This window comes from Carlito syrichta, unplaced genomic scaffold (assembly GCF_000164805.1).
Source record: "Carlito syrichta isolate Samal-C Ts95f unplaced genomic scaffold, Tarsius_syrichta-2.0.1 Scaffold309724, whole genome shotgun sequence".
Taxonomy (NCBI): Eukaryota; Metazoa; Chordata; class Mammalia; order Primates; family Tarsiidae; genus Carlito; species Carlito syrichta.
Genome location: NW_007253820.1, coordinates 687,218 through 714,804, shown reverse-complemented (window position 1 = coordinate 714,804; position 27,587 = coordinate 687,218). Strand labels below are relative to the sequence as shown.

General features: G+C 39.1%; 1 protein-coding gene across 4 annotated transcripts in view; it reads right to left on the bottom strand.

Moving 5' to 3' along the window:
* Positions 1–27,587, bottom strand: part of ITCH (itchy E3 ubiquitin protein ligase) — a 148,752-nt gene that overhangs the window by 10,227 nt on the left and 110,938 nt on the right. For 3 of the 4 annotated variants that reach the window (XM_008067625.2, XM_021717385.1, XM_021717386.1), the window contains 9 exons: positions 21,829–21,901; positions 20,445–20,516; positions 17,426–17,514; positions 14,368–14,527; positions 14,045–14,178; positions 13,590–13,730; positions 9,278–9,398; positions 8,426–8,530; positions 5,035–5,131 (listed from right to left, as the gene is read on the bottom strand). In XM_008067625.2, the coding sequence (XP_008065816.1) occupies positions 5,035–5,131; positions 8,426–8,530; positions 9,278–9,398; positions 13,590–13,730; positions 14,045–14,178; positions 14,368–14,527; positions 17,426–17,514; positions 20,445–20,516; positions 21,829–21,901 (992 nt within the window). The remainder of the gene's footprint in view (positions 1–5,034; positions 5,132–8,425; positions 8,531–9,277; positions 9,399–13,589; positions 13,731–14,044; positions 14,179–14,367; positions 14,528–17,425; positions 17,515–20,444; positions 20,517–21,828; positions 21,902–27,587) is intronic. The other variant, XM_008067626.2, reaches the window with a different exon arrangement.

The window sequence follows — 27,587 nt, the reverse complement described above, 5'->3', positions numbered from 1 at the left end:
TCTCAACTTTGACCAACTATATTTTGACCAACTTTGACCAACTTATTTTGGCAGCTGTATTATCTCTATTTTATTTAGGTTATTTCCCTCTTTTTCTTATCATATACATTTAAGTCTAATATTTCTTTTTTTTAATTTATAAAAAACACATATTTATTTGGCCCATGGCAAAGAACACGGCACTTGGTTATCCTATGATGAAAGGAATCACATTGTGAGTAGTCTAATATTTCTTAACTTTTCATCTATTCTTTTTCCAGCACTGCTTAATAGAATGGCTTCTGATCTTCTCTTAAAAGAGAATATTCAAGTTATAAGCATTTACTAATAAAATGGGATACTGGATCATCCCTAAGGTCAAGAACTGCCACATAAAATAATTCTATATATCACCCCTACAACTTTCTCCTCCTGCAATGAAAGGAATTTTAAACTAGATGGCCACCTCCAGAGAAAGCTTTATTTATAGGCCAGGTGAAAATGGGATAATATTCAAAGTTCTGAAAGAAAAAAAATGGCAGCCTAGTAAAGCTACCCTTCAGAAATGAGTGGGAAGTATTTCCTAGTCAAGGAACCACAATGAGACACCACCTCACCCGTTATCAAAAAAACAAAACAAAACAAAAAACAAATGCTAGCAGGATGCAGAAACAGGGAACTCTTTATTATAACTTGTTGGTGAAAATGCAAATAATACAGCCATTATGAGAAACAGTATGGAGGTTTCTAAAAAAACTAAAAATAGCCGGGCTCAGTGGCTCAGCCTGTAATCCCGCGCCTTTGGGAGGCTGAGGTAAGTGGATTGCCTGAGCCTGCGGGTTCGAGACCCACCTGAGCAGACGAGACCTCATCTCTACAATAAATAAAAAAAAATTAGCCGGGCGTGGTAGCGTGCACCTGTAGTTCCAGCTACTTGGAAGGCTGAGGCGGAAGGATTGCCGGAGTCCGGCAGGTTGAGGTTGCGGTGGCCGGGAGCGGCCACTGCACTCCAGTCTGGGAGACAGAGTGAGACTCCAACTCAAAAAAACAAAGCAAAACAAACAAACAAACAAAAAAACTAAAAATAGATCTACCATATGATATAGCCATCCAACTACTGGGTATTTATCCAAAGGAAAGGAGATCAGTATGTCAAAGAGGTAACTGCACTTCCATGCACTACTCATAATAGCTAAGATGTGGGATCAACCTAAGTGTTCATCAACAGATGACGGATAAAGAAAATGTGGTATATATACGCAGTAGAATAATATTTGGCCATAAAAAGCACAAAATTCTGACATTCATGACAACATGGATGAGCACGGAGGATACTGTTAAGTGAAATAAGCTAGTAACAGAAAGATAAATACTGCATGTTCTCAGTCATTTGTGGAAGCTAAAGTACAGAGTACACAACAGTGGTTACTGGGAAGGGTGAGGTGTGATAGAGGCAAAAGTTGGTTGGTTAACGGATACAACGTTACAAGTAGATAGAAGGAATAATTTCTTGGGTTCTGTGGCACTATAGGGTAATGATAATTAACTTATTGCATTTTTTCAATCAATTAGTAAAGCAGATTTTGAATGTTTCCAACACAAAGAAGTGATAAACGCTTGAGGTGATGGACATCCCACTTATCCTGATTTGATCAATACACATTGTACACATGTATCAAAATATCATTGTATCACATAAATATGTGTAATTATTATGTCAATTAAAAATGACAAAAGTAGCTGTGTGTGGTGGCTCAGCCTGTAATCCCAGTACTTCAGGAGGCCGAGGCAAGAGGACTGCTTGAGCCCCAGGATACAAGACCAACCTGGGCAACTTGGTGAGACCTCATCTCTACAATAAATCACAAAAACTAGCCAGGCATGTAGTTCCAGCTACTTGAAAGGCTGAAGTGGAAGGATTGCCTAAGCCCAGCAGGTCGAGGCTGTAGTGGCCATGATCGTGCCACTGCACTCCAGCTTAGGTGACAAAGAGTGAGATCACAACTCAAAAAAAAAAAAAAAAAACCGGGCTCGTTGGCTCAGCCTGTAATCCCGCGCTTTGGGAGGCTGAGGTGAGTGAAATGCCTGAGCCCGGGGGTTCGAGACTTGCCTGGGCAACTTGGTGAGACCTCATCTCTACAATAAATCAAAAAAATTAGCCGGGTGTGGTAGTGCACACCTGTAGTTCCAGCTACTTGGAAGGCTGAGGTGGAAGGATCACCGGAGCACAGCAGGTTGAGGCTGTGGTGACTGGGAGCGGCCACTGCACTCCAGTCTGAGTGACAGAGTGAGACTCCAACTCAAAAAAAAAAAAAAAAAAGACAAAAGCAAAAAAAGTAAAAAAAGAATAAAGAGTTGAAAATTAGAGCAAATATATAAACTAGATAGCCTCTAACAGTCTGAACCACAATCTTACTGTTTTTCACTAAACATTCCTTAGAAATTACCCTTCTGAGAGTTCTCTGTATCACTAGAAAAAAACTCCTCTCTAATTGCTTCCGAGTGGCTATACTATTTATTTATTCTCTCAGGATTCTCTTTTGAAGTGACTGCCAGGTTTTTTCTGTCTCATCCCTATGTACAGATACTTTTAAGCATCCGTTTTCTACTCTTCTCCGTATTCTATTTTTGCAGGAGACCATTCATTTTCACAATGTCAAATGTCACTGCTCTGATGATTGAACGCTCCTTTTTACTCTTAACTCTAACTCATCTATTATTACCACCTCTACAGCAGTTCCCACGAGGTGATCCACTTCATTGTCTGGCAGTCACCTAAAACTTAGCTGGTTCTCAGCTGCTCATTATCATCTCCTAATATCGAAATCATGCTCTTTACACTTTACAACTTCTCCATGTTCTGTAACATGGTAGTTATCTTTGACATTCCCCTTTTATACCTCAATTTGTAAACAAGCTTTCTATTTCTACCTGTGAAACTTTGCTAGCATCTATTCCTTCTTTTCTATTTTATACTTCCATCTCCTAAGATCAGGTTCTTATCATCTTTGCAATGATGCATGATTTCTTCCTGTCTCTAGGATTTTCCTATATTTTAATCTACACTATATGAGGGGGGACCTCAAAAATTGGAATTATCTTTTGGAGGATGGGACCCCTGGAGTACAGGCTTCACCACTAGATAAGTATTCTAGGAAACTATCAGCATCAGTGGACCACCAGTTAGCGTTATGAGAGGGTGTGTTCAGCTTCAGTGGATTTTCTTTTTTTGAGTTGGAGTCTCACTTGGTTGCCCAGACTGGAGTGCAGTGGCCGCTCCCGGCCACCGCAGCCTCGCCTGCTGGGCTCCGGCAATCCTTCCACCTCAGCCTTCCGAGTAGCCGGAATTACAGGCATGCACTACCACGCCCGGCTGATTTTTCGATTTATTGTAGAGATGAGGTCTCGCTGCCCAGGCGGGTCTCGAACCCGCGGGCTCAAGCAATCCACTCACCTCAGCCTCCCAAAGGCGCGGGATTACAGGCTGAGCCACCGAGCCTGACTTCAGTGAATTTTTTGTGGCGATTCTTTCAACACATTTGCCCATTTTGTGATGGATGATTGATGAGTGCACTTGCCCACAACCATACTGAGGTTCAGCAGTTTTTGACCAAAAACGGCATGATCCCCATTCCTGACTCTATTCACCCAATCTTACCCCAAGCAACACTTTTTGGTTTCCTCAGATGAAAAAGTCCTCAAAGAGAATAGTTTTGCCAACGTGGAAGAGGTGAAATTAAACATGGCTGAAGAACAAAAAGGTATCAAAATGGACAAGTTCAAAAGCTGTTGTGAGCAGTGGAAAAGGCATCTCAACAGGTGTACTACATCAAATGGAGAGTACTTTGAAGACAACTGAAGTTTAAATATGTTTATTCTTAAATACATAATTTTTAATGAATAAAGTTCATTATTTTGGGTCCCCCATATATTCTATCAAATCTCAAATGTGGCTTGAGCCAAGTTTTTCTCTCTTAAAAAAGTGTTCGGGCCAGGTGTGGTGGCCCATGCCTATAATCCCAGCACTTTGGGAGGCTGAAGTGAGAGGATTGCCTGAGCCCATGGGTTCGAGACAGCCTGGGAAACTTGGGAAGACCTCATCTCTACAATATACCAAAAAATTAGCCAGGCGTGTTGGCATGTGCCTGTAGTTCCAGCTACTTGGAAGGCTGAGGCAGAAGGATCACTTGAGCCCAGCAGGTTGAGCTGTGGTGGCTGGGAGCATGCCACTGACCTCCAACCTGAGTGACATAATGAGACTCCAACTCAAAAAAAAAAAAGTGTTCATACCTCCCAATGCATGTCTGATTTTTTTAAAGTCTTTGTTAAACTGGTTCTACACTTTGCATCCAAAATTACTGTCTAGTTCTTCTAATTTTGACTCTGCTACACATAAAGCAGGCTTGGAATCACAATTTCTCTGCATTTCCTCTTATGGTGGTAACTTGGAAAAATGTTGGTGTTAAAGAAATACTACAATTTACTTAATTTATTATTTAGTCATGAAATAAAAGTTCCCCTAGTCATTCATTTCAATATAATACATTAAGCAGTGATTACTATAACAAGCACTGTGCCAGGTGCCAGAAATAAAAAGATGATGAACATTACTGATCTACACCTCAAAGAGCTCCCAATCTAATAGCAAAGAATGGTTTGAAATGAAATAGGAAAACTACAATCTACCACTGTACAACGATCTTCTCACATCACTAAAATACAGTATAATACAACCAATAGTCTCAGCCTCATAAAAGACACTAAACTGGCAAATGATCAAAAACAGATTTAAACACAGCAGTCTACCTCCACTGAGTTAAAATTGTGGGTTCAAGCCTGAGGGCTAAACATTTCTACAGAGGTAAGGACTTCAAAGTGATCTAAAAGTTCACACAAATCCAGGTTAGCTAGGACTAGTTAGGAAAATGGCTATACTCTCCTTTGTTGTTTTTGTTAAGTTGAATATACACTTCTGTAAAGCAATGTGATTCAAAAGTTGAATATACACTTCTGTAAAGCAATGTGATATGGGAAAAGTGACTCCCATATACATACCCATGAGATCAGCAAATCCTCCTACTGGCAAACGACAGGTTCCAGTAACAAACTGCAGAAGTCTCATTCTCTTCTCATTATCGATTTCTTTAACAAACTGTTAAAAGCACATTTAAAGACATATGTAGGTCATGTTACATTCAGCAAACTAAACAAGAAAGAAAAATGGTAATTTCAGATCTTAAAACCCTTGTATTAGATAATTACTTCACTCAACATGGTGGATGGAGGGAGCACTTCCATGTACTACCCACTAATCTTTCCCTGTATAAGTCTTAGGATAAAATCCTTAAATGGAGATAGAAAAAGAAGGGGGGGTCTGGGTCTGACCACTCCCTGCTCATGACCCATGTGGCTTAGTCAGTACAGACTGCTTGATTTTTATCAACAACTGAAATCAAGTTCACAGAATTCTGATACAGACATATCTCTATAACCTTTTATCAATGTTCTTTAGGTTTTGGTATAGTTACATAGTAAAAATTATGTGGTTTTTTTACCTCTACAATTCTGACTCAAAACATCAGGTTTCTGGACAACATTTCTAGCCTGTACCACAACTATTTTGGCTCCACAAAATATTTTTTGGTACAGAACAATTTTTATCTTGCTGTACTACTATCAACTGTTTCAAAACACTAACTCTACTTGTTACAGAAGTTCATCTCATTTCAGTGTCTCATATGTATTTCTTTACATGTATGACAGACATTTTAAAATTATTTAAATTGTGATAAAACATACACAACATAAAATTCACTTTTTTAACCATTTTAAGTGTAAAATTCAATGGCATTAAGTACTTTCACAATATTGTGGAAGCATCAACACTATTTCCAAAACTTCTTCAACACTCCAAAAAACAACTATGTACACATTAAACACAAGTTCCCACTCTTACTCCCTGCAGCCTGTTATCCTCTATTCTACTTTCTGCCTCTATAAACTTGCCCATCCTAGGGCCTCGTCTAAGTGGATTCATACAATATTTGTTCTTTTGCATCTGACTTATTTCACTTATCTTAAAATTCATGCTTTTATTCAAAATTTTCATTTCCATTTTACGGCAGAGTGATATTCCATTGCAGATGGGCCCAACTTATGATTTTTTCACATTACAATGGGTTTATTGAGATTACATGTCTCTATCATAAGTAGATGAGCATCTGCACTTAGGATGGTTCAACATGTCGATTTTTGCCTTTACAATGGGTCTATTGGGGTTTTAAATACATTCTTGGCCACATGATAATTTTGGCCTATAATCGTTTTTATTTTTATTTTTTTTTTGAATTGGAGTCTCACTCTGTTGCCCAGACTGGAGTGCAGTGGCTGGGAGCAGCCACTGCACTCTCGCCCTGCTGGGCTCCGGCGATCCTTCTGCCTCAGCCTTCCAAATGGATGGAACTACAGGTGCGAGCTACCATGCTCGGCTAATTTTTGATTTATGGTAGAGATGAGGTCTCACCAAGTTGCTCGGGCAGGTCTCGAACTCGCGGGCTCAGGTAATTCACTCACCTCGGCCTCCCAAAGCGTGGGATTACAGGCTGAGCCACTGAGCCCAGCCATTTTTATTTTTTTTAGGTTAGAAAATATAATTTATTTAGAAAGTAAATTAGAAAGAGCGAGAGAGCGAGAGAGAGAGAGAGGATTCACCTCCCCAAGGTAGGGAAGGGGGCCAAAGCTGTGAAACATGACAATGGCCATAGCTCAAAGAGCACATGACTGCATAAGAGTATAGTAAGTCAATGACCAGTTTTTATTCTTTTAAATTTTTTTGTAGAGTTGGGGGCCCTCACTATGTTGATCAGGCTGATCTTGAACTCTGGGACTCAAGTGATACTACTTAAAAGGAACCAGTTTACTAGGACATTCTGAGTTGAGGAGCATCTGGATATGTATATGCCATATATTGTTTATCCAATAATTTTTCAATGGACATTCAGGCTGCTTTCACCATTTGGTGCAGTGGAATAATACTTTCAAGAATACCGGTGTACAAGTAGCCATTTGAGTCCTACTTTCAATTCTTTTGGGTGTTTGGAATTCCTGGGTCTTTTGTGAATTCTAAATTTACTGTTTTGAGGAAGTGTCAAACTATTTTCCATGGCAATACACTATTCTATAGTACCAACAGCACTATATGAGGTTTCTAATTTTTCCACCAACAACCGTTATTTTCCATTAAAAAAATGAAACTGGCCGGGCTCGGTAGCTCAGTCTATAATCCCAGCACTTTGAGAGGCCGAGGTGAGTGGACTGCCTGAGCCCGCAGGTTCGAGACTCGCCTGGGCAACTTGGCGAGACCTCATCTCTACAACAAATCAAAAAATTAGCTGGGCGTGGTAGTGCGCGCCTGTAGTTCCAGCTACTTGGAAGGCTGAGGCAGAAGGATCGCTGGAGCCCAGCAGGTGGAGGCTGTGGTGGCCGGGAGTGGCCACTGCACTCCAGTCTGGGCAATGGAGTGAGACTCCAACTCAAAAAAAAAAAAAGCCGAAAACTGAAAAATCACCTAAATATTTAATGGTACACATTAAAGAATCTCTATACATTCATTCATAAATGGAATACTATGCAGCCATTAAAAGTGACAGACTAGGCCCGACTCAGTGGCTCAGTCTGTAATCCCAGCACTTTGGGAGGCTGAGGTGAGTGGATTGCCTGAGCCCGTGGGTTCAAGATCCACCTGGGCAACTTGATGAGACCTCATCTCTACAATAAATCAAAAATTAGCCGGGCGTGGTAGCGCACGCCTGTAGTTCCAGCTACTTGGAAGGCTGAAGTGGAAGGATCGCCGGAGCCCAGTAGGTCGAGGCTGCGGTGGCTGGGAGCGGCCATTGCACTCCAGTCTGGGCGACAGAGTGAGACTCCAACTCAAAAAAACAAAAACAAAAAAAAATTATACTAATAGGTACGAAGTGGGATCTAACTGTAGTTTAAACTGCATTTCCCAAATGACTAGTGATGTTGAGCATATTCTTCTATGCTTATAGCAGACATTTATACCCCCCCCAAGAAATCCCATTATGATTTTAAGCCAGGTCTCTTAAAATTTTTCGTTCTGGATATTATATACTTCTTAATGAAGTATGAATGATGAAAACCATACTTTAGATAGTTCTATAAAATCCCAAAAGTATTTAAATCAAATGCAGGTAAGTCTTATCATCCACAATTGTATTATACTCTACTCTGGGCAAAGCTGCAATTACTTAGCAGCAATTGTACAAGGATACTATTATAATCTGCATTCTTTTATTGTAATGCATAGGATGTACTGAGGGACTTACACACACTGTATATTTTGTTCTGTGACTTATTACCATATGTAGTAAGCACATTTTAAAAAATTATGCAGTGTCTACTAATAGAAATAAGTATGGAAACAAACCTGCCAAAACCACATGATTTGTTTGCTTGTCCTTGTGTAATGACGGTAGATGGCATGTCTTTGCCAGTCATTCAAATCAATTTCTTGCATTCCACATAAAAGGACCTTTAGGGATGAAAAAGAAAAATTGTTTTCCTACATAACTGTACAAAAATGCTGGACATCATACATAAGGAAAGGCTAATATTAAAACTTCAGAAGAACAAACTGATCAGCAGGCTTTGTCTTATAAACTATACATCAAGGACTATATCCATATTACTCATGAACTCAAAGTTCCATCATATGGTATCATATATACAAGTGTTCAGGGAAGTATATAGATATATTTTGAGTTGGAGTCTCACTCTGTTGCCCAGACAGGAATGCAGAGGCACACTCGCTGCCACTTGACCTGCTAGGCTCAGGTGATCCTTCCACCTTAGCCTTCCAAATAGCTGGAACTACAGACGTGTGTCCCAATGCCCAGCTAATTTTTCAATTTACTGTAAACACGAGGTCACTCCAAGTTGCCCAGCTGGTCTCAAATCCCTGGACTCAGGTAATCCTCTCACCTCGGCCTCTCAAAGTATTGGGATTATAGGTGTGAGCCACCGCACCCAGCCCAGGGAAATATTAGTAAGTCACACAACTGTAGAGTAGTCCTAATAGTAGTACTTTTTGGGGAGATAATATTCTACTTTTATCTTTGGGTAAATTATGCTTTTCTTTAACCACAGGGGATATTTTGAAACATCTTGCCAGCATAAAAAACACTACTACAATTGGAAAGATGGGAAAGTGAGTTGAAAGTAAACACCTGATGGCATTATTTAATAGTATGGTACAGAAGAATGAAGAAAAACTCATTACCTCTAATTCCTTGGCATCAAAGTATTGCAAATATTGCTGGGGAAGAATCTCATTAAAGCCCTCAAAAAAGGCTTGAGTCTGTTCTTCAACACCTCGAGACAATCTCCATTCAGCTACCATCCTGGTAAATAAATAAAGTTTAGAGTTAACCTTTAAATTTTGAATATACAAATACATTTTTAAAACTTATTTTGAAAAACTTAGAATATATACCAAAAGTAGGGTATAACAAACCCCCGTGTACACATGTCCAAGTTTCATCACAATGCCAATCTTATTTCTTCTAGGCCTGTACTCATATTCTAGATATCATAATTTCATTTTTAGCAAGTATTTCAGTATGTCTCTACAACACGAAGACTCCTTTAAAAGCAAAAACTTTATTTTTTAATTTTAGTTTTTAAGGATACTTTACTAGCAGGAATGAAAACATAACCTATAAAAACATAACCACATTATTATTCTATAAACAAGGAATTCTTAAATCCAGCGAGTCTATCCTTAAAAATGAAAATGAAATAAAAAAATAAAAGTAAAATAAAAATGTTTTAATGTAAAAGCTAGGAGAATTTATTGTCAGCAAATATACACTAAGATAAAAGGTAAAGAAGCTGGGCATGGTGGCTCACGCCTATAATCCCAGCACTTAGGGAGGCCAAGAAGAGAGGAATGGCTGAGCCCTGGGGTTAGTGACCAGACTGGGAAACATGGCAAGACCTCATCTCTACAATAAATAGAAAAAATTAGCTGGGTGTGGTGGCACATGTCTGCAGTTTCAGCTACTTGTAAGGCTGAGGCAGAAGGATTGCCTGAGTCCAGCAGATTGAGGCTGCAGTAGCCATGATCATGCAACTATAAGCCAGCCTAGAGGATAGAGTGAGACTCTGAATCAAAAAAAAAGAGAAAGGGAAAAGAAAAATTTTAAAGCCAAAGGGAAATGATTCTAGATAAAGAAATAGATCTGTGAGAAGAAATGAGGAGAATCAGAATGGTAGTGTGAGTAAATATAAAAGATTATTCTTCCTTAATTTCCTTAAAAATCTATTGATTTCTTAAAACAAGAAAAATAGTAATAAGGTATTATATTTATAACATATGTAGAAATAAAATATGACAATAATACCACAAATAGCTGGAATGAGGTAAACAGAGCTATACTATCATGAGCTTTTTATATTGTACAGGAAGTATTGTAATATTAATTTTAGGTAGACATGGATACATTAAAGATATATATTATTATAATCATCAGATTCGCCGCTAAAAAAAAGACTAAACAAAATTAGCCGGATGTAGTGGCACACGCCTGTAATCCCAGCTACTCAAGGAGGCTGAGGAAGAAGGATCACCTGAGCCCAGGAGGTAGAGGCTACAGTGAATCACAACTGTGCCATTGCACTCCAGACTGAGCAACAGAGTGAGACCCCATTTAGGAAACAAAACAAAACAAACAAAACCAGTTACTGAGCACTATTAATCAAGGGTGAAATAAAATTATAACCACAATGAGATACTAACTGACAATACTGAGTTGCCAAGAATGTAAAGCAACTCTAGCAGGATTGTAAAATGGTACAACTTTAAGAACCATAGGTGCATCCTATCACACCTGGCTAATTTTTTGATTTATTGTAGAGATGAGGTCTCACCAAGTTGCCTGGGCTGGTCTCAAACCCTCGGGCTCAGGCAATCCACTCACCTGAGTCTCCCAAAGTGCTGGGATTACAGGCTGAGCCACCAAGCCAGGCCAGCAGTTTCTTATACAAGTAAATACCTATCCTAAGCCTAGTAGTTTCATTCTTAGGTATTTCCCCAAGATAAATATGTCCACCAATAAAAGTTCAACAAGAATGTTCGCGGGGCAATTTTACTTATACTACCCCTAAAACAGGAAACAACCCAAATGTCCATCAACAAAAGAATGGATAAACAAATTTCAATATATACAAAGCAAGGAATACTTTTCAGCAATAAAAAGGAATAAAATATACAATATGGCTAAATCTCACAAACATCGTATAAAAGAAACCAGTCACAAAAAGTCACACACAAAACCACAGACCAGATGACTGCATTAAAAGAACTTCAAGATCATACACAGTTATGGAAATAGAACTGAACATAACTGGTTACCTCTGGGCTAGGGGAAGGGAGATGTGTATGGTACTGCCCCTTTATGGGGTCAAGAAGAAAAAAAATGTTTCATAATTCGACTTGGGTCATGTTTACACAAACATGAGGTTATACAGAACAGCATTTACAGAACTGCAAGAGTGATTTAGCACTATTTCTACCCTTAGAATGCTCACATTTGGGCTGATATACACATCTCTCAAATGCATACTGTGCATTTAGGATCAGTGTGTTTTATTCTAAGTAAATTATACTTTTTTTTTTTAAGTTGGAGTCTCACTCTGTCGCACAGGCTGGAGTGCAGTGGTACGCTCACTGCTACCGCAACCTCAACCTGCTAGGCTCAGACAATCCTGCCGTCTCAACCTTCCAAGTAGCCAGGACTATAGGCACGTGCCACTACGCCCAGGTAATTTTTTTATTTATTGTAGAGATGAGGTCTCACTAAGTTGTCCAGGCTGGTTTCGAACCTGTGAGCTCAGGCAAATCTCTCGTCTTGGCCTCCCAAAGTGCTGGGATTATAGGCGTGAGCAAACACGCACGGCTAAATTATACTTCTTTTTTTTTTTTTTGGAGTTGGAATCTCACTCTGTCGCCCAGACTGGAGTGCAGTAGCTGCTCCCGGCCACCGCAGCCTCGACCTGCTGGGCTCCGGCGATCCTTCCGCCTCAGCCTTCTGAGTAGCCGGAATTACACGCATGCGCTACCATGCCCGGCTGATTTTTTGATTTATTGTAGAGATGAGGTCTCTCCAAGTTGCCCAGGCGGGTCTCAAACCCGCGGGCTCAGGCAATCCACTTACCTCAGCCTCTCAAGGCGCGGGATTACAGGCTGAGCCACCAACCCCGGTTAAATTATACTTCTTACAAAAATATTTTTTAAAATCCAACAACTCTGAAATGGTAAGCATTCTTGCTGTTTATTATCCTAAAATGTTATACTACTGATAACAAGACTATTGACGATCACAGTATATTTCTTATTTACTTGGAATCTTGAATCATTCCCTCTCTAGAATACTAAATATGCCATAACAAAATCTAGACTCGTCATTAAACAGAAAAAAACAAAAAATGGAAAAAAAAATAACAAGAACCAACTAGATTTTTAAAAGGATATTTTTAATTAATTAAATTTTTTAAAGGATAGCTTATTTACCAGTGTGTTAAACAGTGTACTTTTAATTACGGAGGAAAACTAGGCAAGTAGTCCAGAAACTGGAACTTAAGAAGAAACTGATATATGGTTCACACAGAATTACTGTTGATAAGATAGATATGAATGAACTAACAACTAATATGAACCAATAACTCTTGAGACTAGAAGTATGAACGCAAAGAATTAGGATATACATTAAACCCTTGCTTTACTTGTAAATTTTACCTTATCTTGCAGTATTCCCCATGAAAATATCTACACATATATTTGAGATTCTTTTTAAATGACATGTTATATAGTATAGTGGTTATAGAATTGGTATTTAAAACAGTGATCTAGAATGACTGTTACCCTTAAAGCTCTTTTTTTTGAGTCAGAGTTTCACTGCTCCCCAGGCTGGAGTGCAGTAGCACACTCATGGTCACCACAACCTCAACGTGCTGGACTCAGGTGATCCTTCCACCTCAACCTTCCAATAGCTGGAACTACAGGTGTGCGCCACCACACCTCGTTAATTTTTTTAAAATTTATTGTAGAGACAAGGTCTTGTCAAGTTGCCCAGAGTAGTCTTGAAACTGTGGGCTCAGGCAATCCTCTTACCTTGGCTCCCAAAATGCTGGGATTATTTAGCACTATTTCTGCACCCAGTACTTATAGCTCTTTTAACAACACTTCTGAAGACCTCTTTTTGGCCAAGTGTAGTAGCTTGTGCCTGCCTATAATCCCAGCACTTTGGGAGGTCAAAGTAGGAGGATCACTTGAGGCCAAGAGTTCAAGATCAGCCTGCACAACATAGCAAGATGCCATCTTTACTTCTATAATAAAAAATAAAAATAAATGTAAAATAAATAAATAAACAAGCATCTATTTTTAGAAATGAGAAATAACTGCCTAGATAAGATAATGATGAGTACAAAGACAAATGAATTTTGAGATACTGCCCATTGGTATTAGTAGGCAATTATCAACATGCTGCAATCCAACAAAAGGGTAAACTATGTCCAAGGGTGCAATTGCTCACCTGATGTATTCCTCTTTATTTTCTTCTGTTACAAGAATATTTCCGCCATTGGGTTTCAAATCATGACTCTTAATTTCACCTAGAATTTCTTTGTCGACAGAGAAGTACATTTCCAAACCACATTCCTCAATATTGTTTTCTCTGTACAAATGAAATTAGCACTGTTGGTTATATTCACCAATTCAATCATAATTTAAAAGCTTTAAATTAAAGGCCTATGTTCTTAAATAATTAATATTAAACTTTAACATCAAAATAAGAAGAAATTGGAAGATAGTGCTCTAAGATTTTCATATTATTGCCTAAGATCTTGGGTGTGTTTTTGTAAAATTTACTGCTGAATAACATGACAGGTTTGATCCTTAAATTAAAGAACCAATTACACATGTATACCAATGCCATAATGAAAGCAAATAAACCGTATTTTAGTAAATTAAAGGGAAACAGAAACTTACTTAACCCAGATGAGAGAATTGTAAAATTCTGGATCAATAGATTCTAAATCCTTGAGTCCAACTGGTTTGTTCAAGATACGCTTATAGAATGGTAAAGAAAAACCTGTGTCTATAAACTTCCCATGGAACAGAGCCTATTAAAAAAGGAAACAATGCCAGTTAGGATAACTATGCAACAGTTATCTTACTTCACAATGTTAGATTAATCCTTCTTTTAAAAAACTTTTCTGTCATAAGATCTGCTATAGCATATAGAAGAAAATTTAGTATTGCTCAATTAGCAAAGTAAACACACAGTTCTTCAGTTCTTCACCTGTACTTACCATGGCAATAAACCTGCCAATAAAACGAAAGTATTTCAGGTGATCTGGATTGATGTAAGAAGCGGGGTTTATCTGCAAGCAGTAGTTATCCTTCCCTGCATATTCAAACAGGCAATACATTGGGTTCAACACTTCATGTGACAAAAGAAAGAACCATTCTCTGAAATCAAAAGAAAACTTAGGATGAAAAATCTTGTAAATAACCATGCCAACAAATCAAAGAGCAATGCTACAAAGTTCTCAGGAATACACCTCAGCTGGTGATAGTTTTCTAATCTCATGTTGATTTTGACTGCTTCTGTTCAAACTCTCATCTGTTTTACAAAGATGAGGGCTATACAACTGCTCATTATTATATTTCAAAGAATCTAAGACAGTATTACAACTTTACTTGATGAACCACTAAAATTTTTTTTCAATTATACTTGGGCTATGCATCCCAATTTCAGAGACATTAACATATGAAAATGTTAGTCTTAGAATCAGTGAAATACTATACATAGGTACATTTAAAATACATTGTTGATCCATGTGATTAGAGTGGCTAAAATAAGTCAAATATTTCATCTATTTCTTTCTTTCTTTCTTTTTTTTTTTTTTGCGTGGGAGTCACACTCTGCTGCCCAGGCTGGAGTGCAGCTTCGACCTGTTGGGCTCAGACGATTCTTATACCTCAGCCTTCCAAGGAGCTGAAACCATAGGCATATGCCACCATTCCTGGATAGTTTTTTTTTTTTTTTAGTTTATTGTAGAGATGAGGTCTCAACAAGTTGTCCAGGCTGTTCTCAAACCCGTGGGCTCATATTTCATCTATTTCTAAGTTCCATAATGATCCCCATTAAGTGCCACTACTCTGTACATCTTAGATGAATATGAAGTCTTCCAATTTCAGTCAGTAAAGCACTTATTACAGTCACTCATTTATTATAAAAATTCCCTGAGAAACTAATTCAGATGCTGTGAAAATTCAAACCCATATTAACATAACATTATAGTTACTAAAATTATTTAACACAGGTGGTAGAGCAGATGTGGGGCAGTACATGTGGCATCATCTTGTACACCAGACCTCTCTTCTTGTTAATTCAGGCCTCTGGTGGCCATGCTACTTATACTTGAATATAGCTGACTTTCTGATTAAGAATGAATAAGATAGCCGGGCTCGGTGACTCAGCCTGATCCCACGCCTTTGGGAGGCTGAGGTGAGTAGATTGCCTGAGCCCGCGGGTTCAAGACCTGCCTGGGCAGGCGAGACCTCATCTCTACAATAAATCAAAAAAAATTAGCCGGGCGTGGTAGCGCGTGCCTGTAGTTCCAGCTATGTGGAAGGCTGAGGCGGAAGGATCGCCGGAGCCCAGCAGGTCGAGGCTGCGGTGGCCAGGAGCAGCCACTGCATTCCAGTCTGGGCGACAGAATGAGACTCCATCCCCCTCAAAAAAAAAAAGAAAAGAAAAAGAATGAAGCTGGGCTCGGTGGCTCAGCCTGTAATCCCGTGCCTTTGGGACGCTGAAGTGAGTGGATTGCCTGAGCCCGCGGGTTCGAGACACGCCTGGGCAGCGAGACCTCATCTCTACAATAAAAAAAAAAAAAAATCAGCTGGGCATGGTACGCATGCCTGTAATTCTGGCTACTTGGAAGGCTGAGGCGGAAGGATCGCCGGAGCCCAGGAGGTTGAGGCTGCGGTGGCCGGGAGCAGCTACTGCACTCCAGTCTGGGCAACCGAGTGAGACTCCAACTCAAAAAAAAAAAAGGAAAAAGGAAGAAGATTGTCCTCTTTTTCAGTTATCTTTAACTTATACAAAATGAAATGCTTCTATTCATTATTTATCTGTGATTACTTCATATATTTTGAAATAGTTTTATTTAAATGTGGAAATGTAAGATAAATAGAACTACTATAGTCAGTAGTTAGTATACAAAGACTCAGGCTCTGAATTAGGTCATTAATAATTAATATTTCCACTCTTTACAATAATCCTGGAAAGGTAGACATTACTACTCTTATTTTACAGATGAAGATACTTGGCCAAGGTCATACTACTGGGAGCAGAAAAAAGATTCAAATGCAGTCTTTTTTTTTTTTTTGCAGTTGGAGCTGCCCAGGCTGGAGTGCAGTGGCATGATCATGGCTACCACAGCATCAACCTGCTGGGCTCAGGCAATCCTTCCGCCTCCACCTTCCAAGTAGCTGGAACTATAGGTGTACAGCATCATGCCTGGCTAATTTTTTAAAATTTATTATAGAGATGAGGTTTTGCCAAGTTGTCCAGGCTGGTCTTGAACCCCTGGGCTCAGGCAATCCTCTCACAAAATCCTCTCCCAAAGTGTCCAGTCTTGACCCTAAAGTCCTTGGATTTGCATAATGCCACTGCTTTGTAATTTATTTATTTATTTTTTGATTTATTGTAGAGATGAGGTCTCAGCAAGTTGCCCAGGCTGGTCTTGAACCTGTCAGCTCAGGCAATCCTCTCACCTCAGCCACCCAAAGTGTTGGGATTATAGGTGTGAAGCACTGTATCCGACCTGCTTTGCAAATTTTTAATATTGGATTAGAAGCTCCAATATAAGGAAAGCGGAATTAAGACTTCAAACTCCTATTTTATACAGTCTTTTATATTCTCATGATAGATATGTTAATCTCAGTTGGCAACTGAGTGACTATTATCTATCTCTGTAATCTGTGGTGGGGAAAAACGTCCTGATCACTATAGAGTCTTACGTGCTTTGTGGAAGATATGAGGTAGTTGACTGAACACTGGCCACTGGTTAGATGATACAAGTTTGCGTCCAGGTTCTACAACTTATTATGTGTGTTAGGTGAGTCTCTAAATGTCTTTATCACCTGGAAAATTCTGTTTTACAGGATTATCCTGAGGATTAAATATGTGATACAGAAAGTACCGAATTGATATTTGCCGAAACTCTGTACCTAAAAAGATATAATTACTACATTTCATTTTCCTAAAATATAAGATTGAGAAAGTAATACTTGCAAGCAAAGTGTAATGGTACCTTTGGAGGAAAGGAACTAAGTTCTGAGTATTCATATTATCACTACCTTGCTACACCTCCATAATCTAAACCTTCTTCTCCTGGAAAAATCACCCACAAACGTCTTCGCAGATCTTGAGGACTGAAGCTCATTATCTATGAAAAAAAAATGCAAAAAAATTGGTGAAAGAAGTTCTTGAAACATTGTCTACCACTTCCAGCTCTGAAATTTCCTTCATTATAGGAAACTTAAATCCCCCATGACATAGAATGGTATTGACTGTGTAGTCAAAACCACACATGTAGAAAATTCTTTAAGTTTCATGATATTTATATACATATTTATATTTTTATATACTTTACACACACATGGCTTTACTTTTAATAATGCTACTACTGACTTATAAAGTTGCTTACATCAATTGCTTAGAGCACAGAGTAACTACAGCCTTAGTCAGGGGTTAGATAGTGATTTTTGGTTTCGTTAGGTTTGGCATTAGTTCACAGCCAAAAGTACATAACAGCTAATTGGCTATCCTAGAAATAAAAACCAGTGGCTATAGAAAGAACCCAGAAAACTTTGGAAACTCATTCTCAGTGGTAACCTATACATAGCCAGAAAAACTACTCAAATTTTGTGTCCCACTATAGGTGGTTAACAGAATCGCCACTGAAGAACAGTATCATTACTGAGCTACATTGATAGGCCATTTGGTTCCCCCTATGTACTATTTGACCAAAATTGGGTGAGCACAGTATTGCATATATTAATCACTCTTCAGGAAAAAAATGGATGGGCCCAGAGAGGGAGAAGGTGATAAAATTTCTGGTTTTTGTCCAGTGATGAGAATAAACTCTCACATTTATATATCCAGAGAGAATCAGTAAGTAACCTATTTACTCAGTTCCTGTTCTCTTAGTTCATCACAAAATGGATATATTACTTTTATGAATTCACATCCCACCCAAACAAGAAAATCCCAGGTATGATAAAAAAAAATTCAATTAAATGCTTATGACATATGAACATGTTTATGACAAACATATTACAAATACCATAAGCTAGATATATAGTATCACAAATGAGAAATGTCACAAAACTAAACTATCAGTTTTGTTCTTTTTTGAGTCAGAGTATCACTCTGTCACCCAGGCTGGAGTGAAGTGGCATGATCACAGTTTACTACACACCTTTAACCTCCTAGTTTCAAACGATCTTTCTGCCTTAGCCTCCTGAGTAGCTGGGACTACTACGGGCGCATACCACCACACCTGGCTATTTTTTTTTATTGTCATAGATACTATGTTGTCTAAGCTGATCTCAAACTGATCTCAAGCAATTCTCTCACCCTGACCTCCAAAAGTGCTAGGATTACAGGTATGAACCACCATGTTCATCCTAAACTATCTTTAAGTAATTCCTGTTAACAAATGCCTAATATGAAAGGAAAAAATTTTTTTTTCTCCTACAGTTTCCCTCATAACCAGTTGTGCCATGTTGACAGAAGAAGTGCTACCAGAGCAATTTTGTCCAACAGTTATCAGAAAATGTGATGCTAATTTTGCTGTTAGATTTGTTACCCTTAAGCAATCAAATTTTAACTTTTTATAAACTATTTTTTTGGTAGATGTTAAATACAGGGTGACAGCTTTAAACAACGGTTGGAAAAGTCTTTAGATTTCAAACATCAAAAGATACAGAAACAGTTTAATCATGTTTTGCATCCTTTCAGCACTGCTACCAGCAAGTTCTTTTTAAAGAAACTGTCCCAACAGAGACTGACTGCTCAGTGATGAAAGGATGGTTATGAATATAAAAAGTAGAAAAAGCCAAGCACTGGAGTGGGGAATGGCCTTTGACACATCAGATCAAGGAAATTATTTGTAATTCTCTAATGGCCTCAAGTCAAGGTCCAGCTCCCCCTAAAATGCTGCCTGTTCCTACACAGTAGGATGCCAATCAGCTTTTCCTTTAATGTTAATAACTGAGGCTCCATTAGGAAATGAACATAACGGTTTATAAAAGCAAGTAGTCAGCTACCGTCAACGCTTTTCCCTTTGCATTCAGTTTGGTACTTTTTTTTTTTTTTTGTTGATTTTCTGTAGAGATGAGGTCTCGCCAAGTTGCCCAGGCGGGTCTTGAACCCGCGGGCTCAGGCAATCCACTCACCTCAGCCTCCCAAAGCGTGGGATTACAGGCTGAGCCACCAAGCCCCGCTCAGTTTGATACTTCTTAAAGCTGTAGCTACTACAGTATCACAAATGTGCAAAAATAAAAAATCACTTCCATATCTGGCTACAAAATAAGGACTAATCAGATGTTTTAAGGCCTTCTTTTTACTGGTCACTTAAGTTTTCTCTATTATACAATCACTTAATGTTTACTTGATAGTTGTTTGTGATATCTGCAAGATAAGGTAAATAGTAAATGAACTTAGGCTCTGAGAACAAGTGAAAAATTGACTATAGCTGAAAACTCATGCCAATGACCAAATACTTTCTTACCTACATTAAGAAAATGTTTAATGATAAGTGTAACACAGACTTTTGTAAAAATTAAGTAATGCAGAAGTATAAAAACAAAGTCTTCTCTCATTTCCACCCATCTAACAAGGTTCTGCTTCTATGTTGCTTCCACATAGTAACTCATCCCTTAGAATGAGAAATAGTCCTTGCTGATGCTTGGGGGTCATTAAATAAAGGATTTAAACCCTGAAGGCTCTCTTTGATGGCTAGGCATGATGTGCAGGTCTGTAGTCCCAGCTACAGGAGGAAGAACCAGAAGGATCATCCTGAGCCTGAAGCTGCAGTGAGCCATGATTGTGCCATTGCACTCTAACCTGGGCAAGACAGTGAGACCCCAATTAAAAAACAAAACAAAACAAAAAGCACAACACACATGACACACACAACACACACACACCTCTAAATGTTCCTCAATGTTAAGTGTGAAGGTAGCTGGCAATAAGATTAGATTTAAAAATTTCAAGAACTACAACTCAAGAAGCTCCAAACTGTTCAGATTAAACTGCCAACACCAAAAGGTGACAGCTAGGGGGAGAACCATTGAATAAATGAAACAGTACCTGTTGAAAGGAATCCTCAAACAATGTTTTTCTTGTCACTGTAATCTTTATATGCTGTGGCATGGCCAGTTGCTGAAATATAAGAATGACTTAAGTCAACTCTCATCATTAAAATAGCCTATCAAAAAACCAAAAGGGGAAAAGTTTTATTTACTTTTATAAGTAAATAAGAAATAAGTAGAATGAATATGAATTTATATTCAATAATGTTTTCCAAAGCATTTGTGAACACTCTTGCTAACTATAAATTATTTAATATATGAAAAACAGAAAACAATATCTCATATGCACAGTGCTTTCTCAATAATGAGTCAAATAAATTTTCACTCAATTTTACTTTCAGTTCATTCAGATTCTTCTTGCTTCCAATGGTCCAGTTAATTATAAGAGTTTGAAGTTTACAAATATTCATCATGGTAACACTTTGACTAATGCATTCATTTTATCTAGAGCTCATAAAAAATCATTAATCCAAGTAAATGTACACTGGAAATATGTGATCACATCTCATTAAAAAAACACTCTGAAGCCGGGCTCAGCGGCTCAGCCTGTAATCCCAGCACTTTGGGAGGCTGAGGTGAGTGAATTGCTTGAGCCCGCGGGTTCGAGACCCGCCTAGGCAACTTGGCGAGACCCCATCTCTACAATAAATCAAAAATTAGCCGAGCGTGGTAGCATGCGCCTGTAGTTCCAGCTACTCGGAAGGCTGAGGCGGAGCACAGCAGGTCGAGGCTGTGGTGGCCGGGAGCGGCCACTGTACTCCAGTCTGGGTGACAGAGTGAGACTCCAACACACAAAAAAAACCAAAAACAAAACACTCTGATTTTAACACGTAGGTACAGAGATTTTCATGTATTTATCAATCAAGGCCATTTTTATCAAATGCTAGATATAAAAGTGGCCGATTACAATTACAACAGAAATGTTTTAACTTATATTTGAAAATTTCTATAATCTGAAGGTAATGGGACTGAGGAAAAAGTGACAATGTTTTCTTATTTAAATAATTTCAAGCTTAACTTTCTAAACAACAGAAGCCACAAATTATCTAATGGATAAAATCTATCCCTTTCCCTAATGGCGAGACCTCACCTCTATAATAAATCAAAAAATTAGCTGGGCATGGTAGTGCGCGCCTGTAGTTCCAGCTACTTAGAAGGATCGCCGGAGCCTAGCAGGTTGAGGCTACAGTGGCTGGGAGCGGCCACTGCACTCCAGTCTGGGCGACAGACTGGAGACTCCAACTCAAAAAAAAAGAGGAAATAGATTCTAATGCTTCCCACTTTACCTGTTTTTCCATGGGTTAATTATTTTCACAATCACTGTGTAATAAAAGCAACACAACAAAGGAAAAGGAGTACAGAGATACAGTCCCAATACTAACCTGACACCAGAACCGGAAATACTGAACCTTTGCCTTGAAGTCCCGAACATAGGCTATCTGGGGTCCGTTGTCTCTGAGGAGGAACAAGAGTTAACATGACTATATAGCTGCTTGTCAAAGATGACACTGAAGGAGAGCAGCATACCACCCATCCCAGTATTTAGCTGTCAAAAACAAAAATACTAAGTGCAGCAGACTCCTAACATAATTGTCCTTTTCTCTCTATTTTTTGTTTTTTTGAGATATTTCCCCAGGACTTTTTTTTTTTTTTTTTTTGAGATAGTGTCTCACTCTTGTTACACAGGCTGGAGTGCAGAGGCATAATTCAAGTTTACTGCAGCCTCAACCTTCCCCAGGACTATTTTTAAATAAGAGAAAAACATTGGTTTTGTTGAAGCCATTGTAGTAGAATTTTCTTTTATATGCTGCAAATCTAACAGTTAGCCTAAAGGTTGTTTCTGGCTGAGAATGTTGTCTATCCTAACATCCATTACCTCCTCTGTCCATAAAATAAGACCCTTGACATTTAACCGAGCCAGACTGTCGTCTACAATAAAGACTACATTTCTCACCAAACATGGCATTCCACACCTATAATCCCATAACTTTGGGAGGCTGAGACGGAAGGAATTCAAGACCAACTTGGTCAACAAAGCAAAACCTCATCTCTTTAAAAAATAAAAAACACACACACACAAAAATTAGGAGGATCACTTGAGCTCAGAGTTCAAGGATGTAGTGAGCCGTCACTGCATTCCAGTCCAGGTGACAGAATGAAATCATAACTCAAAAACAAAAACAAACAAAAAAAGACTACATTTCTCAGTGTTACCATGTGACTTAAGTATGACTAATAAGCTCTAAGTTAAAGTATCATATGAGACTTCCAGGAAGGATCTTTTTAAATAGAGTTGAGAAAACTGGAGAGTTTTAGTTTTGCTTTTTTTTTGAGTTGTGGTTTTCATTCTATCACCCAGGCTGGAGTGCAGTGGCGGGTTCACGGCCACCACAGCCTCGACCTGCTGGGCTCGGGCAATCTTTCTGCCTCAGCCTTATAAATAGCTGGAACTACAGGCATGCACTACCACGTGTAGCTAATTTTTTGATTTATTGTAGAAATGAGATCCCGCCAAATTGTTTGGGCTCATCTTGAACCCCTGAGCTCAGGCAATCCTCTTGCCTCAGCCTTCCAAAGTGCTGTGATTACAGGCTTGAGCCACCGTGCCCAGTTATTTTTTAAAAAAATTTCAGTTTACCCTTCCTCCATATTCCAGCCTGGAATGTGACTCTGATAGCTGAAGTTTCAACAGCGTTCACAGACCATGCTCTACGAAAGAAACTTAGATCACTTAATGACACTATGAGGCTTCTCAGCCAGCCCTAGAATTCAAACCAATGGATTACCTGCTTATTTTCCTGAACTATTTTAAATTTCATTTTCTAAATGTTCAGTGTATTTCAGTGTAGACATGCAACTTATTGTGTATATTGGCTTTTTATTCTGTGACATTATTAAATTCACTTACTACTAGTTCTAGTAATTTTTTCTAAATTCCTTATGATTTTCCAAATACTCAATTACATTATCTGTTTGGGAAAAAACCGAATATTTTAGTTCCTCCTTTCCAATCTACTTATCTTTTATTTCTTTTTCTTATCTCATTGCGCTGGCTAGGACCACCAATAGTAACAGTAGATATCCTTGTCTTTTTTTTAATCTTAATGAGTATTTCATGATTAAGTGAGATGTGGACTGTAGATTTACACTTACTGTAAATGCCTTTATTCAGGTAAGAAAGTTTGCAAGGCAGCTGAGAGATGATCATAAATGCGAACTGTATCTTTTCAAAAGCTTTTCCTGAAATTATCATATGATTTTTCTCCTTTAGTGTGTTAACATGGTGAATTACATTAACTGATTTTTGTATATTATACCAACCTTGCATTACTAGAATAAACTCCACTTGATTATAAAGTAGTATCCCTTTTATATCTGAGTAGATTCAATTCACCATTATTTGGTTAAGGATTTTTATACCCATGTTCACAGAAATATTATTCAATAATTTTCGGACAGGGTGGTGGCTCGTGCCTATAATCCCAGCACTTTGGAAGGCTGTGGAGGGAGGATCGCTTGAGCCTAGTAATTCAGGACCAGTCTAGGCAACAAAGTGAGACCCTGTCTCTACCCAAAAAAAGAAAGAGAAAGAAAGAGAGAGAGAGAATGAATTAGGGTTAGGTGTGGTGGTGTGCATCTGTAATCTCAGCTCTTTAGGAGACTGAGGCTGGAGGATCACTTGAGCCCAGGAGTTTTAAGGCTGTGGTGAGCCATGATCACGCAACTGCACTCTAGCTTATGCAACAGAGTGAGACTCTGTCTCAAAAAAAAAAAAGTTGTTTTCCTATATCATTCTTGTCTGATTGTGGTACGAGGGTTATAGGAGCCTCATAAAATAAATTAGAAAGTGTTCCCATTTCTTATATTTTATTTAAAAATTTAAATAGGATTGATATTACTTATTACTTACAAGTCTGATAAAAATTTGCCAGTGAAGCCGGGCTCAGTGGCTCAGCCTGTAATCCGGTGCCTTTGGGAGGCTGAGGTGAGTGGATTGCCTGAGCCCGCGGGTTCGAGACCCGCCTGGGCAATTTGGCGAGACCTCATCTCTACAATAAATCAAAAAATTAGCTGGGCGTGGTAGCGTGCACCTGTAGTTCCAGCTACTTGGAAGGCTGAGGCGGAAGGATCGCCGGAGCCCAGCAGGTCGAGGCTGCGGTGGCTGGGAGCAGCCACTGCACTCCAGTCTGGGCAACAGAGTGAGACTCCAACTCAAAAAAAAAAAATTTGCCAGTGAAGTGATCTAGCCAAGAATTTTCTTTATGGGTGTGACATGGTGAAATATACATTTAGTTTTTGTCTGTTTCCTGGCATATAACTCCTAAAATCCTTGGAATCTCCCAAGTGTCTTTGTGTATCCTACTGTAGACAGCTCCAGCATGGGGCTGGTGACTAGGAGGCAAAGGCGTGGTTTAAGAGTTGGGACTTTCAGCTCCACTCCCAACTTCCTGGGAGGAGAAAGGTTGAGGGTCAAGTTGATTGCCAATGGCCAATGTTTTAATGAATCACAGTTATATAATGTAGCTTCCAAAAAAACCCCAAAGGGCAGGGTTTGGAAAGTTCCTGGAGGGTGTAGCACTCAGAGAGGGAATGAAAGTTCGTGCCACTTACCCCATACCTCATCCTATGCATTTCTTCCTCTGTACCTATGTAATCGCCTTTATAACAATTTCCCAACCTCCAGGCCATGGACCAGTTACAAGTCTGTGGTCTGCTAGGAACCAAGCCACACAGCAGGAGGTGAGCAGCAGGCAACTGAACAAAGCTTCATCTGTATTTAAAGCCACTCCTCATAGCTCTGCCTCCTGTCAGATCAGTGGTGGTATTAGATTCACAGGCATGCAAACCCTGCACATGTGAGGAATCTAGGTTGTGTGCACTTTATGAAAATCTAATGCGTGATGATCTGAGGTGCAGCTGAGGCGGTGATGCTAGTGCTGGGGAGTGGCTGCAAATATAGATTAACATTAGCAATGAAGTTTAACTGCATACCCCTTGCACCCTAGGTCCATGGAAAAATTGTCTTCCACAAAACTGGTTCCTGATGCCAAAAAGGTTGGGGGGGGCACTACTGTATAACAAACATTTTACCTGAGTTCTGTGAGCTTCTCAATCAAATTAATCTAAAGAGGGGGTCATAGGAGCCCCAAATTGAAGATGGTCAGTCAGAAGTTCTGAAGACCTGGACTTGTAACTGGCATCTGCGTGAGAAGGGGATCAATCTTAGAGATTGAGCCCTCAACCTGTGGGATCTGACACTATCTCCAAGTAGATAATGTTGGAATTGAATTGGAGGACATCCAGTTGGTGTCTGCTGCAGAATTAATTGCTTGCTTGGTGGTGGGCAGTAAACCCTCACACATTTGGTCACAGAAGTCTTCTTCTGTGTTGAAATTTGTTGTGGTGGTGGTGTGAGAACAGTGGAAAAACACAGTTTGAGATGTTCCAGAAACAATGGGACATTATTTAATTACGGATTTGATTTCTTTACCAGTCATAGGGATATTTAGATTTACTATTTGTTCTTGTGTCCATTTTGGTGACTCATTATCTTTCAAAGAAATTTGTCCATTTAATCTAAAATGTCATATGTAAAATGTCATAGCATAAATATTTCTGTATAATATGAAGTGATGTCTCTCTTTTTTTCCTCTATCAGGTTTATTTTTTAAATTTTTTTGAGTTGGAGTCTCACTCTATCGCCCAGACTGGAGTGCAGTGGCTGCTTCCGACCACTGCAGCCTCAACCTGCTGGGCTCCGGCGATCTTTCCGCCTCAGCCTTCCGAGTAGCTGGAACTATAGGCATGTGCTACCACGCCCAGCTGATTTTTTTTTTTAATTGTAGAGATGAGGTCTCGTCAAGTTGCCCAGGCGGGTCTCGAACCCGCGGGCTCAGGCAATCCACTCACCTCAGCTTCCCAAAGCACAGGATTACAGGCTGAGCCACCGAGCCCAGTTTTTCAGATTTATTAAGAATTGTCAATATTATTAATCTTTCCCAGAGATTCAACTCTAGCTTTGATCTCTTCACTGTTTATTTTCCATTCCATTGATTTCTGCTTTTATTTGTATTTCCTTTCTTATACTAGTTGCTTTAGTTTTAACAACTTTTCTTTTCTAACTTAAGGTAAAAGCAGAGATGGCTTATTTTAGGCCTTTCATGTTTTCTACTCTAGTCTTTAAAAGCAATAAATTTCCCACTGAGGAAATTTAGTTAAACCCACAAATTGTGATAAGTTGTGTTTTTATTATCATTCAGTACAAAACATTTCCCGCTGAAGGTCATGTTGATCACCAACAGCCAGTGGTTTAAACAATCATACCTATGTAATGTTGCCTCCATTAAAAACCCAAGAGGACAGGGTTCAGAGAGATTTTTATTCTACATTTGATGTTAGCCAAAAGATTAAGAAGTGATTCTTATGACTTCTTTTTTGAGCTATGGTACTAGTGTGCTGAATAACTACCAATATACTATTTTTAAATTGTGGAGAGAAATACACTTCTATTTTATTTTATTTATTTTTTGAGTTGAAGTCTCACTCTGTCGCCCAGACTGGAGTGCAGCGGCCGCTCCCGGCCACCACAGCCTTGACCTGCTGGGCTCCCGCGATCCTTCCGCCACAGCCTTCCAAGTAGCTGGAACTACAGGCGTGCACTACCACACCCAGCTCATTTTTTGATGTATTGTAGAGATGATGTCTCACCAAGTTGCCCAGGTGGGTCTCGAACCCACGGGCTCAGGCAATCCACTCACTTGGGCCTCCCAAAGTACTGGGATTACAGGCTGAGTCCCCGAGCCCGGCCTCACTTCTATTTTAAATAAACCACTACTGTATTGGGTTTTCTGTTACATGCACCCAAGCTGAATTATAACTAACATGAATGATAAAACAGTATCTGATAATTTATTAATATATTTAAGTTAACCACTCTAATGTCAGTAATATGCAATTAGCCCGGTTTCCCAGTTTCTGCTTTAAAGAAGAAACTTTTTAATATGCAGAAGTATAAAATTGAAAGGTAATAGGATACTAGCTTTCCCTAATAAGAAAACCAGATAAAACTACAGACCAGCCGGGCTCGGTGGCTCAGCCTGTAATCCCGCGCCTTTGGGAGGCTGAGGTGAGTGGATTGCCT